This window comes from Metopolophium dirhodum, chromosome 6 (assembly GCF_019925205.1).
Source record: "Metopolophium dirhodum isolate CAU chromosome 6, ASM1992520v1, whole genome shotgun sequence".
Lineage (NCBI taxonomy): Eukaryota > Metazoa > Arthropoda > Insecta > Hemiptera > Aphididae > Metopolophium > Metopolophium dirhodum.
Genome location: NC_083565.1, coordinates 15240552 through 15263829, shown reverse-complemented (window position 1 = coordinate 15263829; position 23278 = coordinate 15240552). Strand labels below are relative to the sequence as shown.

The 23278-nt window shown below is 40.0% G+C and overlaps 1 protein-coding gene across 1 annotated transcript in view; it reads left to right on the top strand.

The window, feature by feature from the left end:
* LOC132946374 (dachshund homolog 2) overlaps positions 1–23278 on the top strand; it is a 132473-nt gene that overhangs the window by 80117 nt on the left and 29078 nt on the right. Inside the window, 3 exon segments of the mRNA XM_061016352.1 lie at positions 16029–16108; positions 16226–16399; positions 17191–17403. Of these exon segments, the coding sequence (XP_060872335.1) occupies positions 16029–16108; positions 16226–16399; positions 17191–17403 (467 nt within the window).

Below are 23278 nucleotides of genomic sequence, written 5' to 3'. Positions count from 1 at the left end.
CCCGACAATAATAATTATTGTTATTTTTCTTTTAATTTTTTTCTCTCTTTCCGCGTCGTAATAATAATATCATTATTATTACCATATCGTATCTGTGCGCCGGACACACGTATAGAAGTATATAACATATATATAAATATAATACACGGGCTGAAAAGGTCATCAGGACGTTGCACTAAAACTAGCTGCAATACCTCTCTATGTGCGCATAAAATAGAGAAATGATAACGGTGATGGTTACAGCTATATATGAAATTTACGACTCGAACTCGACTGTGGCGTATTATATACGATATATTATATAAATATATTAATACCTTAATAATAATAATAAAAACGGTGCCGCCTGCACCGCTGCCCATCGCTTATGTCGGTCGCGGTAATAATTCTGATTTAAAAACTGCTCGCAGATCCGTTTGAATAGTGTAATATTATTTCAATTACAATCGTTACACACCGCTTCGACTCTTCCGATATATCATACACCGACGACTTATTATTCTATTCCCGGCTACACCTACTTATTTATAAAATAATATAATTCGCATAGACATCGCTAGAAAAATCGTTTTGAGGTTCTAAAATGTGTTGCACAAAAGCTTTAAAGTGGGCATCTAAAATAAATGATTCTTCATCCGATTAGCTATAAAAGTCACAATAGATTAAAACTCAATGGAAGAGGAGGCTAGAAGAAGGGGATAAAAAAAATTACTTTAGAACTTTAATGCAGATTTAAAAAAAAAAAGATATTTGTAATTTCAACCGTCATTTGTCTTAAACGTCGTCTTTATTGTTCAATACAGTGACATCATCTCAGTTTTTGAGAGGGGGGAGGGGGCAACATTTTTGACTGGCCCATAATAAAACTGAAAAAAAAACGCTCGCCAACAATTACATTACAATTGAATTTTTATCTCAATACAAATAGCTTTCTTACATTATTTTATACTTACTAGTTAGTACCATATAGGCATAAATAGCCCATTTTTTGAGAGATAACAATGAATGATTAAATAATTAATAATATGTAGAGGGATATTTAAAAATATTACCTATTAGCTACTACATGTAGGCCCAAAACTAGTCCATACCTGACCCGACAGCGGCCCGCTAATAACAAGGGCAAATTGCACCCTGCCCCCCCCCTAAATAATGTCACTGGTTCAATATACCTACATGATACCACGAACCAATGGTTTTTAAAATTTTTGAGGGGTGGTATCCATTACCCTTCAGTGAAGTTTACTACGATAATAATACTTTCCGTATACTGCTCACGGACAGGAGACCTGCGAATCTGCGAGTGTACCTGCACGGCACGCAGCAAGCCCGTGTATGTTACGACATAAATAAATATTATATTTCGTAAATAATGACGATGATAATAATAAATTGTTATTATTGTTTGCACCTCATTCCGCGACGCGGTGGCGGCACTCGAAAATTTCTCATTGTCTGCGCCGCTCTGCAGTCGTGTATAGTCGGCAGCTGCGGCAGTAATAAGACGGAGGTCGTAAATTTCAATGAAACGCACGAAAGTTGTGTTATTTGTACTCGGTGGCGGTGGTGGCGACGACACAAAGGTATACGTATATGATATCCTCGCGTTATTATATGACTGGTGTACGCACACAAAGACCGTGAGGAGAAAACGACGACCGGGCGCACGCTTAAATTGAATTTAGCGCTAAAACTTTTCTTGTATTTTTTCTCGCATCATATTTATATATACATTATATAAAAACTTATATATAATATATAAGTATCGTATTTTCTGGGTTATTATTTTTGTTCGCGGCGCCCATCTCCGGGACCGCTCTGATCTAATTTATATCCGGTGGCGGTGGTGGTGTGGCGGTAGCAGCCTGCAGAGTTCCTCCGGTCGTCGCGTATCATTTATAACAATTTTCTTTTGGCGCGCAATGGATGCACACCCACATACAAACCCGCACACACACACACACACACACACACACACACACACACACACACACACACACACACACACACACACACACACACACACACACACACACACACACACACACACACACACACACACACACACACACACACACACACACACACATACACACACACATAAATAAGGGACGACGGTGAAATAACGAAGGGTGGATAAAAAATATATACACGTATTAATGTATAATATATACGCGTGTTATATAGTATAGTATGCGTCGTCGTCGTGTCCGGGGAGCGCGAAAAGAAACGTTTTACACGTCTCCGGAGATTATACGCGGGCACGGGGAAGGCCTATTATAGTGTGAGCGCCGCAGTCATTTTTACGTTAAATATTTATGCAAAAGAAGTTATTAACTTTTTTTTCTTGTATTTTTTTTTTCCGTCTCAGTCTCCACCGTGGGTTTTTTTCTTTTTAATGCATCTCTAAACACGCCCACCGCGCCGCCGCCGAGACCTATAATAGTCATCGCCGTCGCGCGTATAATATTTATAAATAGGGACTTGCAGACCACGTCGTAGAGAAAAATGTACAAGTACGCGTTTATCGCAATAATTGTTATAATCCCACCTCATATACGAGTATTATACCGCGGTGTGTATTATCGTCTTTGTTAAAACATTTCTTCGCCCTGCACACTAACATAATAGGTACATCAGTTATATACTTATACTTACATATTATACATACGTATACACATAATAATATACACACACGCGCGAAGTGAAATAGTAATAATAATAATAATAATAATAATAACATAGTAATAACACACCGCCATATTGTCCGCGTGTTAGCGCGAGTTTTTCGCTTCCCCGTCCGTCGACGTGCCGCTACGGTTCTCGGCGGAGGCGGAATTGATGGATGACGTTTTCGATCTGCTGCTGTCCGCGCCCGCTCGTATTATAACTTGCCGAAACATATTCCCGAAACGTTTAATAACAGTACGGCGCGCACAAACGTGAAACAAATAAAAAACGACAACGCGGAAAATCTCCCATCGCGAGTAACGCGGTCGGGGGGGGGGGGGGGGGAGCGAGTATAGTCACGAGGGAGGGGAAAACGGGGAAAAAAATAATAAGAATATATATATGAAAAACGACTTTCACGTCTCACACGCCCACCCGCCACTCCGCGCCGCGTTATATATACATAGTGCGCAGTGCCGTAATGAGAGAAGATGAGCCTCGAGAATCGAATAATATTATAATACGAGAATTGAACGAACGATTTTTTTTTATTTTCCGTTCACACCCTCCGTCACCGCGGTAGTCATTTCTTTATGATGTACACGACGACGCTTCTTGCTCTGGGTGTATACGCGTGTGCGGTGTGTGTCTTAAGGGGTTGCCAGATGCGACTTCCATTACGCCAATTTATCTTTACTCGCGTGGGAGGGCGGGGGAGATGGTAAACGACGTACACTAACGACGCAAAATTTTTATAGTGTTGTCGTGCGCCGGCGGTGGTGTGTATAATAATATAAGGTGTGTTCGGTGGTCGGGGTTGGCGAGTGGAGCGGGGGTGACTGGGGCGAGGAGAACCGGGAAACAATGTCGCTAAAACGTCAAACATTAAATTACATTTTTATTCGAATTTCTCGCAAACAACACTCTGGTGGGTTAAAAAAAGCACATTCTGTCGGAGTAAAAAAAAAAAAAAAAACCAAGCGCAATCGTTACGTGTAGGAAAAAAAACTTTGTCAATAACGATAAGCTTTAAAGGCGAAATGACGCGCCGGTTTCCCCTCAACGACGAGAGATATCCGTTGCAGTGTGCGCCGAAGCCATATATAGATCCGCGTGGCGCGTCATCGTATTAAAAACGGATTTCGGTTAAATCTCTGCAGGGTTTAAAGTTGCAGCTTTATGTTCGGCACGGGATTGTCGTTTTATTTTCTATGTACAACGAGACTTATGAACGAAAAATAAAAATTAACGGTCGTACATAATATATTTGAAAAACAACGAACCCGGCCCTGTGTATACGTACGAGTAGATATAGCCCGATATAGGTACCTATATATAGATAAAATATTAAATTGCGTTCGAATTATACGAAGGTACGTCTGCGTAATCGACCGCCGTCCGCGCGTTAAGTCCAAATAATCCGAAATATACCGAATGTGATATGCATTTAACAGGCGGCAATTTTTATCGGGGACGATAGTGCAGTAAAATAAAAATCGGCGGCAAACGTTATTGAAACGCCGTCGATATAATAATATATTATACGTATAACGGTGTGCAGCGGCTTCAATATCTGCATATAATGTTATCCCAGACACCCGGTGACCGTTGTGTATATATATGTTATGTATATCTATAGGTACCTATATTATAACATTTTTACCGATCAAAACAAACACTGCCACAGAGGATACGCGTACGCAGACGATGTGATGTATAAACGCGCATATCGTATATACATACATTTATTATATAGGTACAACGATAATAATAATACTAATCAGCGGTGGTGGTGGCGATGGTGGCGGGATTATATCGCGGTTAATTACGCGGCATTAACGACTATATAGCAGACCGGCTTTTCGTATTGTTTTTGGGTGGCCGGGATTTCGGGTCCATTGTTCCGAAGGAATAACAATAACAATAACAATAGTAACACACACGCAGACGTTTTTGGTAAAGCTGGTCCAGTACACACACACATCGGGCGCGTAATAATTAGCAAAACCTCCGCACACAATAATGCTCCACAAATCTAGATATCACAGAGGTGGCGGCAGTTGCACCAGTTTATATATACACATTATACGTATATTATTATTATTATTATTATAATATAGTGGCGGGCTCATCACAGGCCGTCATCGCCGCCACCACAGAGTATTATCGGTCCAGTGTTTTAATCTAATATCGTTGTTTCCCCACTGCGTCTGTTCCGCTTTTGTACGTGATACATATATATAAATATTAAATATATATATATATTATAATAGGAGAGTGTGTGCGTTCGTCCCAATGCCCATTGTTTCTACAAAACCTCCGTCCCGCCGAACAGGCCGCGATCAAATGCCATCCCTTCCGGAGACCATCGACACGTGCATATATATGTGTGCGTACCTATAATAATAATAATATTACTGCAACCTGTGTGTGTGTGTGTATATCATGTGCGGTTACAATAGTAATATGATAATAATAACGTTACACGTACGTAGAATCGAATATACATACCGGGGATCCGTATGTATAATATTATTAAATTAAGCGTACATCATGATGACGTGTGTTGTTCGTGTTCAGACCCAGTGCTCCTCCACCCATACTATACCGTCACAGCGTTTTCAGCGGTACAGCTCATAAACGACACGACGATAGTAATATTTCGTATGCTAGTTCTGCTGCAACCCAAATCATCCGTTGTGAGTTCAAAATAATCGATGCGTTTACCTACAATACGCGCGGGCGACCGTCCGACTGGTGCAACAGCAGCAGTGTGCAGGGTCCAGCAGGGATCGCATCGCATCGGCGAGGGAGAGTTTTATATATAGTACCTATATATATATATATAGTAATAAAATAAAGAAAAATTTCAATATCGAAATATTAATGTCCCGGCAAATCCTCTCCGTCCGTATATTTTTATTAACAATATTCTTTACAAATACTTATCCTCTTCGCGTATCATATATATAGAAAATAATATCTCGGCTTTGCAGATAAAGTGTGCGCCGCGGGATTACGCACGCGTAATTTCTTTTGTCGTTTATACGATGCCGAGTAGTATAATAATATTACGACCGGCCGTTCTCTTCCTCCGCCGGAGATTTCTTAAAAAATAAATAACCGCTGCGGTATATATGACCGTGGCGCACCGAGGATTTATTTCTGCGCCATCATCATCGTCGTCATCGTCGTCGTCGTCGTTATACAGTTATCTTCTAACACTGCGGATTCGCTGACGGCCGTTACATGAATAAAAAAAGAAAAAAAGAAGAAGTCATATTGTCGCCTTTTGGTAAACCGAACGTGCAAAGTTAATATCCGTCATCGGTATAGTTTCTCCCTTATCGGCAGACCAAAGTTTGGGTCCGGCGGGCGACAGCGGTGGAAGAAAAAATATTGGATTTCAATTGAAAACTCGTTTTTCTCGACCTGACCCCGAAAATGCGGACAAGATGGATTCATTTGTCACCGGCCGTATCGGCCGAGTGTGTATGAAAAAACACCACCCCTCGCAGGACACATTTTCGGAATCATAAATTCACTTTGCTAACTTTTCGCCGCGGGGACGTGTCCTTTTTACGCTGCTTTTGATAGCCAGTTGATATATTGCCAGTTGGTAACTTTCCGATACACGATCACGACCACACACGAAAAAATACGATTATATTATAATATACAGATTGACAACGGGACGACAAAAGTGTGAAAAATAAGAATCAAATATAATATTACAATATCTACTGCAGTGCTAAGACGTGTGTGTTCTAAACAATGATTTTATATATCCACACATGAATATTACTCACATCGAAACCCAGTAAATTGCAAAACGCGTAGCGTCAGAAGCCTTGCACCGCGTAAAGTGTCGTTTCAATAATCTCCGGTGGACAGGTATTATATGAAAGCCGGCCGGCGTTATATATTATGGAGAGAAGAACGTTTTATTGGTTTCGAGTGTAAATTTATCGTTAATAAATTCCGACCTCACTTTTCTCCACGTCGCCTTTGAGGAGTCGGACGCAGGCTCGGCGCATGTGCAGTATTGTAAATCACGGGTTGGGCGCAATTTCGCTTTCTTCGAGTACACCCACTACCCACATATATATTATGTGTTGTGTACACCCGCAGAGGAGATTCATTTCGAACCCCGCGCAGCAGCAGTCCCCATGGCGCCTTAAAATACGATTCCGTCCTGACAGTCATTGCCCAATAAACACGACAATTACTAATTATTGCCACCGGCGTGGAACGTCGCTTTATAATACACAGGCTCGGACAACGGCAACCACAATAATAATAATAATGATAAACATAATATTAGAGCGTTTGCCGTATAATACCGGTGACGACGCCGAAATGATTTCGTTATTTCGAGTTTAAATTATTTAATAATAGTTAGCTCGCACGCGATGCGCGACCGTAGGTACATAATACAGCCGGACGACTCGTCGTGGGAATGTATACGGAAAAAATACCTATCGACGACCCGTATTCTGATAAGATTTTATAAAAATTATACTGCACCGCACGAAAACAGCGGGCGAAAAATGACTGTCGACGAAGACGACAAAACATTATTTACCTATATGCCACTACTATACAATATATATATATTATTATAATTTATACGTCCACCGCGCATATTGCGTGCTCGTCACACGCAGATCCAAAGGCCTTTGGGACAAATACGCGGGTTTTGCGGTCGCGACAGCGCGTAATCTCCGCTGCAGCCTCCGACACAGATTATACGCCTGCCGGACGGGACGTCATTATTCAATCTAATGGACCGCGTTAATCGCGTCGCGGCGTGACCCTTTGCTGCAGGGACGACGACGAGGTTTTCGCGTTTAGCCCCGAGGATTATGATATCGTACTATCGTATCACCGTCAACGGTGCAGATGCAGTGTATATGCGTATGGAAGACGAAACCGTTCGTGTTGCTCGGAGAAACTTTCGTTCGTCGGGAGTTTGGTTCAAAATATTTTTGTGTGCAAAATAACAATATATATATATACGACCGTGTATAATAATATTATAACTGCTATTAGAACAATGATATTGTACCGGTCGTGTTTATGTTTCACGGTTAGTAAACCAATTGCGCTTTTGAACTTTCAGGTACCTATAAAAAATGTGTTTTTTCACATAGATAATTCCATCAACGCGTTGAATCATCATTTATACATGTCGAAAATCAATAACTCATATTATGTTGATCAATTATACCCATTCTTGCGTTTAAAATATTAACAGCTGATTTTGATGCAATATTCTATAATCGGAATATTCGGAATTTTAGCCATATAACCAACATACACTTGTATGAATTTAATCGATACCTCAACACACGAAATATAGTTTTCATTTTCACAAGCTGGTATTTATCGGCCTAATCGGTCCGTTTCAGTAATTTGGGGTAACACCATAATTATGATGCTGATAGATACTTTTATAATATGTACAATTGTCATTTATTTTTATTATATTATTCATATATTAATAGCCAAGTGTTAATTATTATTGTATTTATTTGATTTAAGTAAAGTAACTAAAGATGTACTGAATATAATAAATATTTAAGGTATATTATTCACTAGTGCAATTGGTACATGAAGCCTGCAAATTAATGAGTACCTACGGTTGGTCCGCATCAACCCTGGTAATATTATCTTGCGCAATTGGTAAACTCTCATTTTATTGTCCGTCCGGTCGTATACCGCATTCCTCGAGCACCAACACGCACGCGACGATATATTATAACTTATATACCTAACGTAGAGCAGAGGTACTACCTACCTATACCTATATATACGAGGTAACGCACGACCGTCGCACTAAAACATCTCGTCGTGACGTCGTGTTCAGATGGTGTCCGCCGCCGAATCAATTACCATTCGGAATATATAGGATGATAATAATATTGTACTATTAATATTTAATACGGTTGCACGTGGGCAGCAGTGGCAGCAGCTCGCAGGGTGCCGCCACACAAAGCAATCGGCCACTACCGATCTCTGCTCTGTCCGGGCATTACGTGAGCAGCAGCAGCAGCAGCAGCAGCCGCCGCCGACGACGACGTTGTGCGACTTGCGCCGCATGTCACTGTCACGAGTTTTTTTTTATAATGATTATTATTATTATTGCTGTTATACCATTGTAGACGAACAATGTTCTATATGTATCTCTCTATGTTAATGTGTGTACAAAAACCGTTTTTGATTTAGTCGAAACGCCTTTTTTCCCCAAAGTGGGTGTGTGTGTATGGCTAGTCCTTGTCCGCCGCCAGCTGCTAATTACAAGGCACTCACACCGGTTGAGTATGTGTGTGTAAGTATATTGTAAACGCTCGTGTCATTCCGATCGAAATATTCTGTTATCGGTCGACACACATCTATCTATATTATACTTGTGTGTGTTGTATATAATATGCGCTCTATATATCGGAAAGAATAAAAAATACAACTTACAATAATAATAATGGATCGCCGGGTGGGCGATCGTCAAACACGCGTATTGTATATTATATTTTATAATGTAGGTACCTAATAATGTTATAACTTATAATGTACATTATATTATGCACGCGCGTTTGTCCGGACGGAACATAATAACGCATAATGATAATACACAGTGATAAAATATCGTTTGTACGTATACCTATAATATAATATGTGTTGCTGGGGAGTCATATGACATAATATATTATATTATACTTGTCATATTATTCCGGTTTGATTTCAGAGGCGTACAAATAATAATAATTTAATCGCATTCGGGCTTTTGCAAAAAGTCTGCTGCTGCTGCTGCTGCTATACTGCCTCCGTCGGTGCCGCCGATGCTGTCGATTGCCTTTTATACTGTCAAAACCAAAAATTCAGTTTCGTTTCGCGTTTTAATTCCCTCCGTACCGAATCCGTTTTAATAATTAACTCCCTCATTCTCGCTTTGAACTTTTAACCCTCGGAAAAGAAATTAATAATCTTGTTTTAAATGTATACAAATTCGGTTTTACGAGTAGTCTCAAAGGAATGTGCTCCGGGGCGTACGAAACTTTCCCATTAAAAATCTGGACGTCACTTACAAATCGTCCGGAATGACATTGAAAGTAATTCTAATTAGGTACTTTGTTCTCAAACTACGAGTTTATGACATGACATTCGATCAGATAATATGCCCACCAATCGGCTCTAGAAATTACCAAGAAATATTTTTTTAGATGTCTACGAATGAAGTTCGTTTGGACCTTCGGAACATTATTCTAATATACAAATATTATTTATTAATCTCCTACTAACTAAGGTAATGTTCTACAGGCCGCATCAAACTCCGTTTTTCCATATTTTAATCTCAAACTTTATAATATGTCTTCAAAGATAATACATTTTTAAGCGTTTTTTTTTATAAATTACGATATACCATTATTTGAAATAAAATAAAAATCGGAGTTTAATACGGCTTGTAAGAAGTCTTTCGGATAAAAAAATAGTTATACGAATCCGACAATTCTACAAGACCTGAAAATTATTCCCATAAAGTCATTTTTTTCGATATAATATACCCTATTAAAGGGCCCCCCTCCTAAATAGGTATTGGGTAGTAGATTAGTGGGAAAAGTATTATAATCAAGGTGGCAACTAAAACATAAAATGTAATTTCCAAATTGTATAGAATTGCAGAAAATTTGAAAAATTGACACGGGTCACCCTTATACAATATAATAATAACAATAAAGACGTATTTCTTACGATTCCCATCGGTGGGTAAAACTATCCGGTTTCTAAAGTAGCGAAGAAACTATTTTGTAAACTAGACAATAACAGTATAATTTTATAGTATTTGTAAATTAAAAACCTAATAGCTATTTATTATCATGCCATAGCGTGCGTATTATTGTCGTAGCATCGACGGTAAATTAACTAGTGCAAAGGGCGTAGCGTATGATATTATTATTATAAAGTATTTAATATTATTATTATTTTACATGTCGAGTGTAGAAGTAGTTTAGTTGTAGGTACCTCTATACAGTGCGCGGGTATGCAATATCAGGTTATACTCACCAAACACACACTGACACACACATAATATGCGATAAATATTATTTAATATAAATCATTTGCGGCTGCGACGGCGGGCGTACAACACTGCTGTTCGAGTTAATGAATTGCGAAACATTGTTTTACCGCCTCCGGCATGATTATTCGATAATAATCACGGCAGGCCTAATTATTGTTCCCCCACCGATCCAACAGTACACCACCACCACGACTGCTGGCGGATAAATAATAATAATATAATGCTATATATATTATATACCTATATAGATATACCTACACGCCCGATGATTCCGGAATCCGTCCGGTCGGATTTTCGATCATCTGCGAATACACACTCACACACTCACATATACACACACACACACAAACACACTACGCATAAACTTTCCGTAAACACATTATAATATATACATGTACAATATATATGCACTCGTACCCACCTCCACCGCCATCTCAGTGCGCGTATGTCTATGTCGATTAATTTAATATTAAATCCTCTCCGACTCTCTTGCCGCTGTCTGTCTCTCTCTTTCTTTCTCTCTCGCTCGCTCCCACTCCCTCTCACTCGCTCCCGTGCATACCCACCCTCGCTGTATGCCACACTCGACCGGCCGCCGACGAATCTGAGATTTCGTTTCAATTAACATGGTCCCGGGTCCGGAACGTTGGAGTTTAATATTATAATCGTAAGGAGTTTTGCGCGTTGCACACACAGGATACGTGTGTATTAATAATCATAACTCAAAACGGCAAAGCCCCCAAAGGGTTTTGGCAACACACGCCGTATATAGTACCTACCGACGATGGGCTGAGAGACGGCGGGCGGTGACTGAGAAGTGGGTAGAAGACGATGCCGCGGCGTTTCGCTCCAGAAATCTTATACTTATTACTTATTCGACCCTTCTGCGTAACGGGCAAAAGTTTAAAATCTTCTACCGCCGTCCGTTCACCCGCCCTCCAGACCACCTAACATGCACTACCATCGCCGCCGCCACACCAGTCGAAACTACCCTCTAGCCCTGAGGCTGTTTCTCGGGTTATTATTGTTTCACCACGCCGCCGAATCGGATTTCGATGATGTGATGTTGCTGTTTCTGCTGCTGCTGCTGCTGCTGTTGATCCTATATCACAACCCCTTCAACAAATTAGCATGACGGCGGCCGCCGTCGCTGTGCGCGGGACCTCCGCCACATCTCGTTAGACTCCAACGACACTCTTTTCGGCGTATTTTTCGCGCTTGTTTATTAAACACAAACAAAAGACACGCTGCAGAGCGACGGTGTCGAGAGGATTAGTCAAATTGAAGAATATAATATATATAATAATTACGGGGTGCAAATAGCATATATATATATATATCATTGTTATTGTCACGTAATGGGGATGTCGCACGATAGGAATAGAAAAACCGTTCGACAACGATAAATAAATAATAATAATAAAAGAATCGTGAAATAGTAATAATATGGAAAATTCCAAATACTTATCTATACATACGTCCAAATACCTTGTACACGGATACTGATGAAAGAAAAAGTAAAACTAATATACGGATGGGGAAGGAGTGCAGAATGAGAAGAAAAAAACGTTACGGAAAAACGGAAAAAAAAAAAGAGGAATTATCATAATTATTATCGAATGGCTATAACGTCGGGATTAAATGAGCTGCAGAGATGAAGAAAAAAAATCCCCATCATCGGAGCCGGCAGAATGATAAGGGGAGTCGTGTATTTAAATTTTAATCAAAACATCCGATTGAATCAATATATATAGCCGGCGGCGGAAATGAAAGGGAACTACATCCTAAAGACAAACAGGACTTTTAATATGCGGGCTCCCGCTATCCGCGTCGGCGGCGGTCCGGACATTCTTCTCGTCGTGCAGTATTATTATTATTATTATTATTACTGCTGCTACTACTACAACTACTACTACTACTACTACTACTACTACTATAATATATACACAAAGAACGGATTAGAATATATGCGATTCCGGCGCGCGGACTAATGAAAATTCACCCTCCACACGCGCCGGGAAAGAAGTCAAAGAACGTTACGGGAATTAATTTTGCCGATCTCTTTTTTTCCGCTTCTCTTTTTAAACACAGTCTTTATTTTGATTTTATTTGTTATTTATCCTGCATAGTATACGCGTCCAAATTTCTGACGTCCCGCAGATAAGAACCACACCGCGGTGAATTCGTCAAACCGACGACGCCGCAGCCGCCTCTTATTATCGGTGTATTTTATTACTTATTACCATAATATTAATAATAATATACATTTTTATACACCGCGACGGGCAGCTGATAATAATTAATTATCGGTGGATGGAGTATACGTGTCCTCGGGCATCCGGATCGACCGAATGATACTTGACGCGCGACAGCGAAATCCCCGCAGAACTTATCTGTGCGACGACACGCCGCCACCACCGCAATTTTAATCTCGTCGTGGCCGGTAATCTCGTCGGCAAACGAATCGCACGACGAACACAGCAATAATATTATAATGACGACGATAATATTATTATTATTATTTTTTTTTTGCGGGTCGTCGTGTGGCTATTTTATAGGGTGCGTTTTTGGTAGGCATATGGGTATATATAGGTTAGATACACCTACGACACTAGTTCTGCCGAATCGGGCGATCGTGTGGCCTCGAAACCGGTAACCGCTAGCACCTCTGCAGGTTAGCTTAAGCTCTTTTGCATAATATTGTTTCAATCGGATAGGTTCAGACTTCGGATCACTATTATACTACTGGTGCAGTTAGGTAAACAAAAACCCGATCAGCTGATCGAGTGTCATTTCTATATATTGTTCCAAGACATGACGCTGTTCCGTGTGTAGTGGCGTGAAAAAGTCTCGTGGCTACAGGCAGGCAATAACTCCAGCTGCTGCCGGCGGAGAGGCGAAACAATTTTTTTTTCGTAGAAAATTCGATATCTTTGTACATTTTTGTATACATTCGAACACGATATACCGTCAGTGCTTGTGTGCGAGTTCATTTGGACGACTCTATGCCGAACCGGTTTGGAAATATGTATTATTATAATATTAACACCGGCCCGATGCGACGATTCGGTGAACCCTTTCGACTTCAGTCAGTCCTCTCTCTCTATATATATGACCAGTTTGCTCCTCGGAAACGGACCTTCGAAATAACACAATATATAATATATATACCTATATAATTTAACATTGCCATTATTATTTTTATTATTATGCACAATGCACATTATCATCATCATCATCATAACGTTGTGTTATAAAAGTATAAGACAATATGAGTCGTCGTCGTGATGGCCGATATAATAATGTGTACACGCGTGAAATAAATATGATACGCACGCAGCGTCGTTTTCCAAAACTCGTTTTTCAACAGTAATTACACACACACACACACACAATGATAATATTATACTGATATTTTATATAGGTGCGCGAAATCCATATTACGACCGCGGTGTGTTGCCAAAGACGTTTTCTTCGTATAATAAAAATAAAAAAAAACTATAATGCTCCTATAACACGGTCACTGGCGTCGAAACGAAACCCTATCAAAACCTTACCGTCTTTCGCATATAATATGATAATGTGACATATATTAATGTTTAATACAAAAAATAAAACACGCGTGATGTTGGTACCTACCTAGTATATCTATACGATATATCATCGTGTCGTTTAGATTTTTAATATTATATTTTATCGTGTCCTTAATGATAAAATACGTCGCACGACACTGCAGCAGTAGTGTCTTCTGTACCGGAAGCAGCAGTTCCGCGTATATATTTTATATTATTTAAACTCGTATTATACGCGTAAAAATGATAATATTGCACCCCACCCATCATCGTAATAATAATAATAATAATAATAATATTGTAATATCGTAATATATCGTGTGATATGTATTGTGGCGTATCGCGTGACGAAAACATCGACGATAATTAAAAACTCGTATTTAACATCGATGATGTATAAATATTAAAATAATACTCGCATTATTGTATATGATATGATGTACGTGGGGACCGGTGCCAAACGAGAGAGCCATACGATGTACACCGTCATAACGCGCGTGTATAACGGTTGATTTATGTCTGGCGATATAATATGTGTACACAAGACGAGACTTTTAGACGATGATTTCCCGGCGTGCCGCCCACACCGATATTATAATATTATCATATGATTACTCGTGTACTCACCCCGTCTGTGTGTGCGCGTGGAAATTCGTATATTTTATGCGATTATAACATTATCATTCTTCGGTTTTCGCGATATCCTCGATCACGCGACCGATTTCGTCTGGATCGCCTCTGATGCCCCGTGATGTATGTTCGCGTGTTCCCGCCGCGGCCGACGACGGTCCACTCGGCGGGAGACCGACCGTGGTTGCTAGCTCAAGTAGAGCATAATAATAATAATAATCATATTTTAATATTATAATGATAATATTATTGCGTTGACGCTTTCTTCGGTGTTTCTAGATTATATATACGTTATATTGTTAAATACGACGACGACGACGACGACGATCGTTATATAAAATAATGATATCGAACGCGCGCATGGGCGACGACAATAATAATAATATTATAATATACGCGCACGGCAGTCGTTTCCGACGAGTGCTGCAGATGGAAAATTAGTCACTTCCGTTTTTTTATTATTGTCATTTTCGTTTTTTTTTTACACCGCAGTGCCCTCGACATTCGCCACCGCCGCTGCCGTCGTCGTTATTACGTTTTACGATTATTGTTATTACTATTATATTTGTATTATCATTACTATATTATGTAACGCATTTCAAATGTCTTTTACGCGCGATATCGCCTTGGTGCAAAACGCATTAAAAAAAAAATGCTGCCCCTCGCGCGCGTGTTCTATGTGTATATATATAAGTATTATATTTATTGACGATAGTAAAGCCCCCGAAATATGCAGATGTATATATACTCATTCACCGCTGCTGCTGAGACGTTAAAAGCTTTCGCTCATTAAGACACACGGAAAGGACTTTTTCGGTTATTCGAGTCCCCCGGCACCACACTGTATATTACTACTCTTAATGTCTTAATCGCCTCGTCCGCCACCGATGAATTTCGAAATGTTTTATTTATGTGCGTACAAATAAATATATATATTTATGTGTACACTTATCGTGGCGCAGGGACTTAATGGAAAGCGGTCGTGGAATAAAACGTCATCGTTATATTATTTATACTTGTATATCGTGTTTAATAGTGTTATGAATATTTTGTTCTAATTTTTTATTTGGTTTTTGCAGAGCCAACGATGAACGAGTGGGCGACATGAATCGCGCGCTAAACTTTGATCAGAAAGCAAGAGATTTGACATCGCAAAACGGTACGTCCACACAATATTATCATAATTAATATGGTGCAGCAATGACATTATACACGAGTGCCATCGTCAACCTCTCAAACAGACACGATAACGTGAATTCTTAACTATTTGCTGTAGGTTCGTCCGAAGGGCACAGCCCCGTGTTGAACTTGTCCAAAACCGGAGGCGATCATTCGGGACCGGCCAGCGATCATTCGGCTGGCGGTAACACAAACGTCGACGACGAAGACGACCTGGACGAGGACGATGACAACATTTCCGACGGCGAAGAAGACGACATCAAGGATCACGGTATAAATCATTATTATTATTATTATTATTATATGGTGGTATATAAGACACTGTTTTCAAACGGTAAGAAATATTTTTTAAGTTCTGATCCCTCAATGCGTCTACTATGAGATGTTAGATGTGGGTATAGTCATAGTGTACATCAAATATAATTGTTCAGACAGAAAAAAAATAACAAATTATACACAAACCATTGGAAACAATAATATCAATACGTAGAACGTTCTACTCGAGTGCATCTTTGACACAATATATTATAACCATCATGTCGGTACAATAAAGGGAAAAGTGGATTGCAGGGGAGCCGCGTGTGTATTGTGGTCATAGTAGTGGTTTAGTGCGGCGCGGGTGTAATTCGAGATGGGAATACCTTTTTATAGGATATTATATTATCACGTACGTTTGAGTTCAATTAAAATTATTAGTTTTGTGTGTATTGTGTTATTTGTATATACGACCACAATATCGATTATATAGTGTGGCGATATAATATAATAAAATATATTATACGTTGTACATTACAATAAGGGTCGATTTTAAATCATCAACAGCATTTATAATAACGTCCGGCGTGGATGCATCAATGCATAAAACGTTGATTAAACGTATCAACATCGCAACATGTCATATTAACATCCGTGCTCGTTATTATTTTTCACCCATTATATAGGTTTCAAAAATGTAGATTTGAACAATTGAATTAGTCTAGTAATAATTTCATCTTCAGGCTACCAACAGTATAATATTATAACATATTTTATTTATTTGTTTTTTTTTTTTTACGTGGTCAGACCTCAGCGACAATCCGGACGTGGGGGGCAATAGCAGCGCACACGGTAGCGTCACGCCCCCGCCACAGGCGCTGAACTTCGGTTCCGCCGGATCCGGGGACATGGGTTTGCCGTACATGACCACCGAGTCGCTGCTCCGGAAGATACAAGCCCTGCTTAAAGCCGCCGCCGACAAGATCCGAGACGACGACCGCGCGTTGAACTTCGAAAAAGGTGAGGACCCCGTGACATTGTATTATATAAATTGATTAAATATAAAATGCGTTTTGGCCGAGAGGCATATTATGCCAACGTATAGGAACTAATCAACAGGTGAAGCTAAATATATGACGTTCGTTCGAATTTTTGGAGAGAACGTCTCCTGTAGGGGTTTCGTGTTGAATTATTTTATGTAGATATTATTGTATAGGATGGACAATAACAAACGTTTCTAAGCCGAATTCGGCTTATATGTGGATATATGCTGATAAAATTAAACCACTGCTTTCATTATTTCCATTGCGTATCATCCGGATTTTCAAAAAATCGAAACTAACCTATCCTAAACGAATGAGAGTTACTATTATGCATACATTATAATCGTTCTTCTATCAAACCATAACTGGTTATTTTTTCAAAAAATTCGTCTCATTGTATCGGTTGAATCCGTATAGTGACTCATAGCGTTGTTTTTTTTCATGAATGAGAGGTAGTGCTACGGTTCTTTAATTACGTAACACAATGCCTACCAAACGTGACGGAAGTTTGATTTCTACAATCGCAGTCGATATGAATGACATTTATAGGATTGTATCACTTCTAGCCCATCTAGTTTTGATCAGTATATAGGTCAATTAATATTCATACTCATTTTTTTTTTATCGCGATTTAGACAGACATTTCCTATTAAACTCGGCGTTCATAATGTAATACTATTTGTGATATTTCATAAACATCATAAAATGAGGTGGAATTCTACCGACGATTCCGTGAGACCCATAACCGGTTGATTAACATAAATACTGTACCTATATATATACCTATACATGCTATATCAATACTAACTTGATCGTATATTTCTCGATCAGTAGTCAAAATAGGATATTTAAGACGATGGTAAATGCGTCTAATGGCTTAAAAAATAGAGTTAGTGACGGGTCAGAAACCGCGTATACAGTTCAGAGGTCGGGTGGCAATAGAGCGAGTCCTTGTGCTGGACAACTACACCGTAAACGACAAAACAAATACACACACATACACCCACACACACACAGGCGAATGCGGACACAACAAACCGAACGAACGTCGGGACAGGTTTTGTAGTAGTGCGGCAGAGGCCCAGTGACTTTAACGTCGTTCACGATAAATCCTGCGCGGCCGCCCCGTTGTAATTATAAAATCGCCGAACGAGAGCAATAATCATTGCCGCCGCCGCCGTTAAATGATACAACCGTGAATTCCACATGACGGTTGACACGATCGTGTAAAATCAACCGGGTCCGCGTTTTAATTACGCCCAGTCGGGAAAAAAAATCGAAACTCGCCGCCGTCGCAATAGTAATAACGCGATAAATTAATCGTCGCGGATTACTGTTATTTCAGCTCCGCCTAAACACCGCCGCACGGCGGAAGGACAGAGACAGAGACAGAAGATAAAGACACGAAATAATAATAAAAAAAACAATTTCACCGCGCGCGCGTATAAATTATTATTGTACGTCGGTGTGTGTGTGTGTGTGTGTATATATGTTTGGACCTCACTCCGTGTGGTGTGGCATACACTTGTATAATTGGCCACTCGTACCACTTATTCCCATCACGAACTGACCTTTAAGAGTCGTGTTCCGCCGGCTCTCATGGGACGCAATGTTTTTTCGCCCCCCCTGCCCTCCCCGCCACCACCCGCCGTCCTTATTATATTGACGGAACACGGCGTTCCCCTCCACCGCCGCAGTGGTACCTATATACGCCTGGCCCGGGTGTAATGGATCATTCGTACAAATTATCGTTTTGAAAAACGACCGTTTTCATTAAATTACATATGAAATTATACCGAAACGGACAGACGTAAAAAGACACCTCATCACCACCACCACCTGCGTGTGTTTCCGAGTGTGTATGTGTGTGATTTTCGTGTGTATATGTGTGTATTCATGTTTTTTTTTCGTTTTGTTTCGTATGTTTATAGTAAATATAATTCCGTGCGCGTTTAAATAACAACAATTCCCGCGCGGGCTTCAATCAATTCCGAAACGTATACTTAACACACACACATACGCACACGGACAGACACATTATAGCGCAGTCCCATTTCATTTTGTCGGGGAACGCCCACCGTTTTTGGTCGAAAATACTGGGCCAGCAGAGGAGAGAATGCGCGTCTATCGTCTTCACGAAATGCCATTTAATTCGGTCGACGGCGGCGGCGGCCGTATTATATTGTGATTGCTGCGGCGCGCGCACGGAACCCGAGGCACGAAAATACGATTTATAATGTATAATATGATATGTAATAACCAAACGACCGAGGAGGAACGACCAGAAAAAAAAAAAAAAAAACCGAACGATTACTCCGTAAACAAATGTGCGCTCCGAGGCCCGCCGAGTCGAAATTAGGGCTTATTATCGTGCATGAAACACGTGCGTTTCGTATACTCACAGGTATAAATGCGATCGTATTAGGCGCCCGTCGTATAGAACCCAAACACGTAGTCCATATATCACACACACGTCGAAATTACATTAATATATATTATATTATCGACGTGCGTCTGCTGCGGTGGTGTGTGTGTGTATAATTTCACCGGTCGACGATCCGCCGCGGGAGTTTGCGTGTCGCGCGCGCGCCGGTTAGTTTGGGGGCAAAAACTGGCGGGCTTGAGCGCGCGCGTGTGTGTATATGCACTTACGTGATCGAATACGTCAATGTGGGTACTGCACGTCGGGTAAACGTATAATATTATTATCATGTCGAAGCGATGATGTATAAAGTCTCCTATATATATAGGTACGTAAGTCTCTAATAACAGTTAAAAAATATTCTATAATATAGTCGAAAATCCCGTCGTACCGCATTTTCCGGCGTCCACGCGCGCGATTATAATAATATACAGCTGTAGGTAATATAATAGGTATATCGATATAATATCATCTATAGGTGCATCGTATTATTAAAGCGAAGTTGTACATCCCTTTTTCAAGCGAATACGATAATACCTCGTCCCACCGTCGCCCTGGCCAGACCCATCACAATGCAGAGTCGTTAAACATTACATGGACCTTTACAAAATGTTCGTAATATTAAAATATTATACTTCTTTGTATACTCGGCAATCTTGTAGGACTGTCTTTATTCTATTTGTATGTCCGGCACATTTACCGGTCATAGTACTTATACTCGATATTAGTACATATTTTCAGACATGTAGTACATTTTCTATTAGAAAAATAGGTCTCAGCTGCTGTTAATCACATTATAATACTCTAATAGACTGGGCATAATTTTATCACAGATGATCTCGCAGAATAAGGAAACTATTATGACAACGCTCAGAAAATCAATGTTGGAAAATTGTCTGTATCGAAAACAATAATCATATTATATTGTGTTCCGTACACGGGAACAGTTCGTAACAAAACCATTTTTTCCCGCATTAAATAAATGAATGTCTCCTCCTCGGCGGACTGAATATTGAAAAAAATGCGAAACCGACCAGATGTCACTATAAATATTCCGAAAAAAAATATCTCTCGTCTCGTCCATAGAGAGCATAATATAAATCTACACTGAGATACCCGTAGTACCTGTACCCTGGTGCTGTGCATAAATACCTATGCCTATAATGACACACACAGCACGTGCGCGGCCGACCGGCGGACTCGGTCCTCCTCGATCGCGTTATATCGACGCGTGTGCGGTTTTTAAAACTTTTTTTTATATAAATAATACAATGTAATATATTATTATTGTACGCGTATAATACTGTGCTGTTGCGGCAGCAAAAATACGACAACGATATTCACTTATACGCCGCACTCGTACAAACGTCTACGCACGCACACGCAAGCACGCGTATATTACATCTGTGCTGTGTGTAACGCGTATCGGTGTGTAATGACTTTGCCGACACGGTTTTTCGCGCTCGATAAAATAATAATAATAATAAATATCCCGCAGTCGCCCTCGCGCGCCTCACACGAAGGCGAACACCGCGAGATAGGTATAATATATTATGTTATGTGTACACAGTTTAAGTACACACGACATATTATTACCATCATACGTATAATGTATATATATATAAGTACCTCATCGTACGCCCGTGCTCCGGACTACCTGTAACAGTTGTATATTGTATTATTGGAGAACTGCAGTCGATCGTCGTTATCGCGCCGAACCGGGCCGACGACACTGCAGGCGGCTGCAACTGCAACTGCAACTGCAACAGTAATATTATATTTTATTATCTTACAAGACGGCCGGTGTAATGCGTATCATGTGCAGTGCGCGATATCTTCACGTTTACTTGTTTTTTACTTATGTCCCCGTGATATATGGCGTTATATAATATAGCACATCCTACCGATATCGGTACGCGATGCAATTTATATGCGTGTTCTTCTGCTGCACCGGATAGTGTTGTCGCATATAGCCGCGTAGGCCCTCCCGATGCGAAGAGCGTTTCGTTTCTTCTCTTATATTTTATTATCAGCTGCTACTCGTAATGCAATCACGATTTAACAATACTTGCAACACCGTTCAACGCGCGGGCAGTAATTATATAATATTATAATATATTTTTTTGATTGATCTAAAATAAACTTCGGCTGCATAGGCCATGTACATTTTTTAGCTTAACTCGATGCGAATCTGATATGAGTTTTTCCGTATATCAAGCCATTCGCAGTCCCATTATAATTACTTGGGATCATATTATATATTACGCGCATTTCATAACCACTGTAAATCGTGCTTACAATTTATTGTAATATTTAAATAATAATTACAGACTATAATTGGTTATCAACTTTATACCATTTGAAGTATCTGTCAAATCGTATACCTATTGCGTGATGTATTGAAATAATATTGATTTCAAAATGTCTTCGATATTAATAAATATTCAGCCGTGTGTTAATTCCACTTATATTTTATCATATACGCTTTCGCACTCAGCAGCGATTTCTCGTCAGCCAGACACCTGTTCCGTGTGACGCGAATATACACGAGTGAGAACGTCTGTAATCCGATTTGCCGCGATTAACGTCCAATAATTATTAACGAATTAAACCAGAGTAATATTATATAGAAGGACCTGTAGAAATGTAAATATGTTAAAAATAATGGCACGGTGTGCATGATTTCGGTGAAAAACGAATCGTTTCAAAGTCAATTATCCATCGCGTCCGTTATTAAAACATATAGTTTGTGCAAAATGTACACAATATTACATTGATACCTACCTATAAAAATAATGCCACCAGCGTCTGTGGGGGATTACTTATTACTTTCGAGCGTTATCCCTCCGCAGCGGCAGATTTATGCGTCGGCGTTTGTCATCGTCGTTGAAGTCGTCACGTTTTTTCATTACCCATATTGCCGAGTATATCATATCATAATATTATTATTATTATTCCTATCGGGGCCGTTCGAAAATGTAATAGGTACCTACTAAAACAACAGAATAGCGCTCGTGTTTAATATCGCACTGCGAGTTATGGACCGATAAAAAGACGCGCGCCACGACACTTTTCGTCTGTAAATATTATTATCATATTAAATTGTCCGGCCGAGGAAATTAATGGGCCGAGAAACCACGGGGCGGTGGCGGCGGCGACGATGACTTAACCAAATTATCGAAACCGATAACATTGTCTTCCGTAACGTCATGATATTATTCTAAATAAAATAAAATGAAATAATATTACAGCGCGTGAAACGGGGTGGTAGGGAAATGACTACAATTTCCCCAGGTGTTGTTTTGCGTTGCATACTTCGCGACGATGCGATGGTGGGCGGAAACTCTGGCAAAAGTTATTCAAATCGCTAGCGGGCGCTTCTTGTATTTTCCACGAGTGTTATGTTAGTATAAATATGCACTGTGTATAT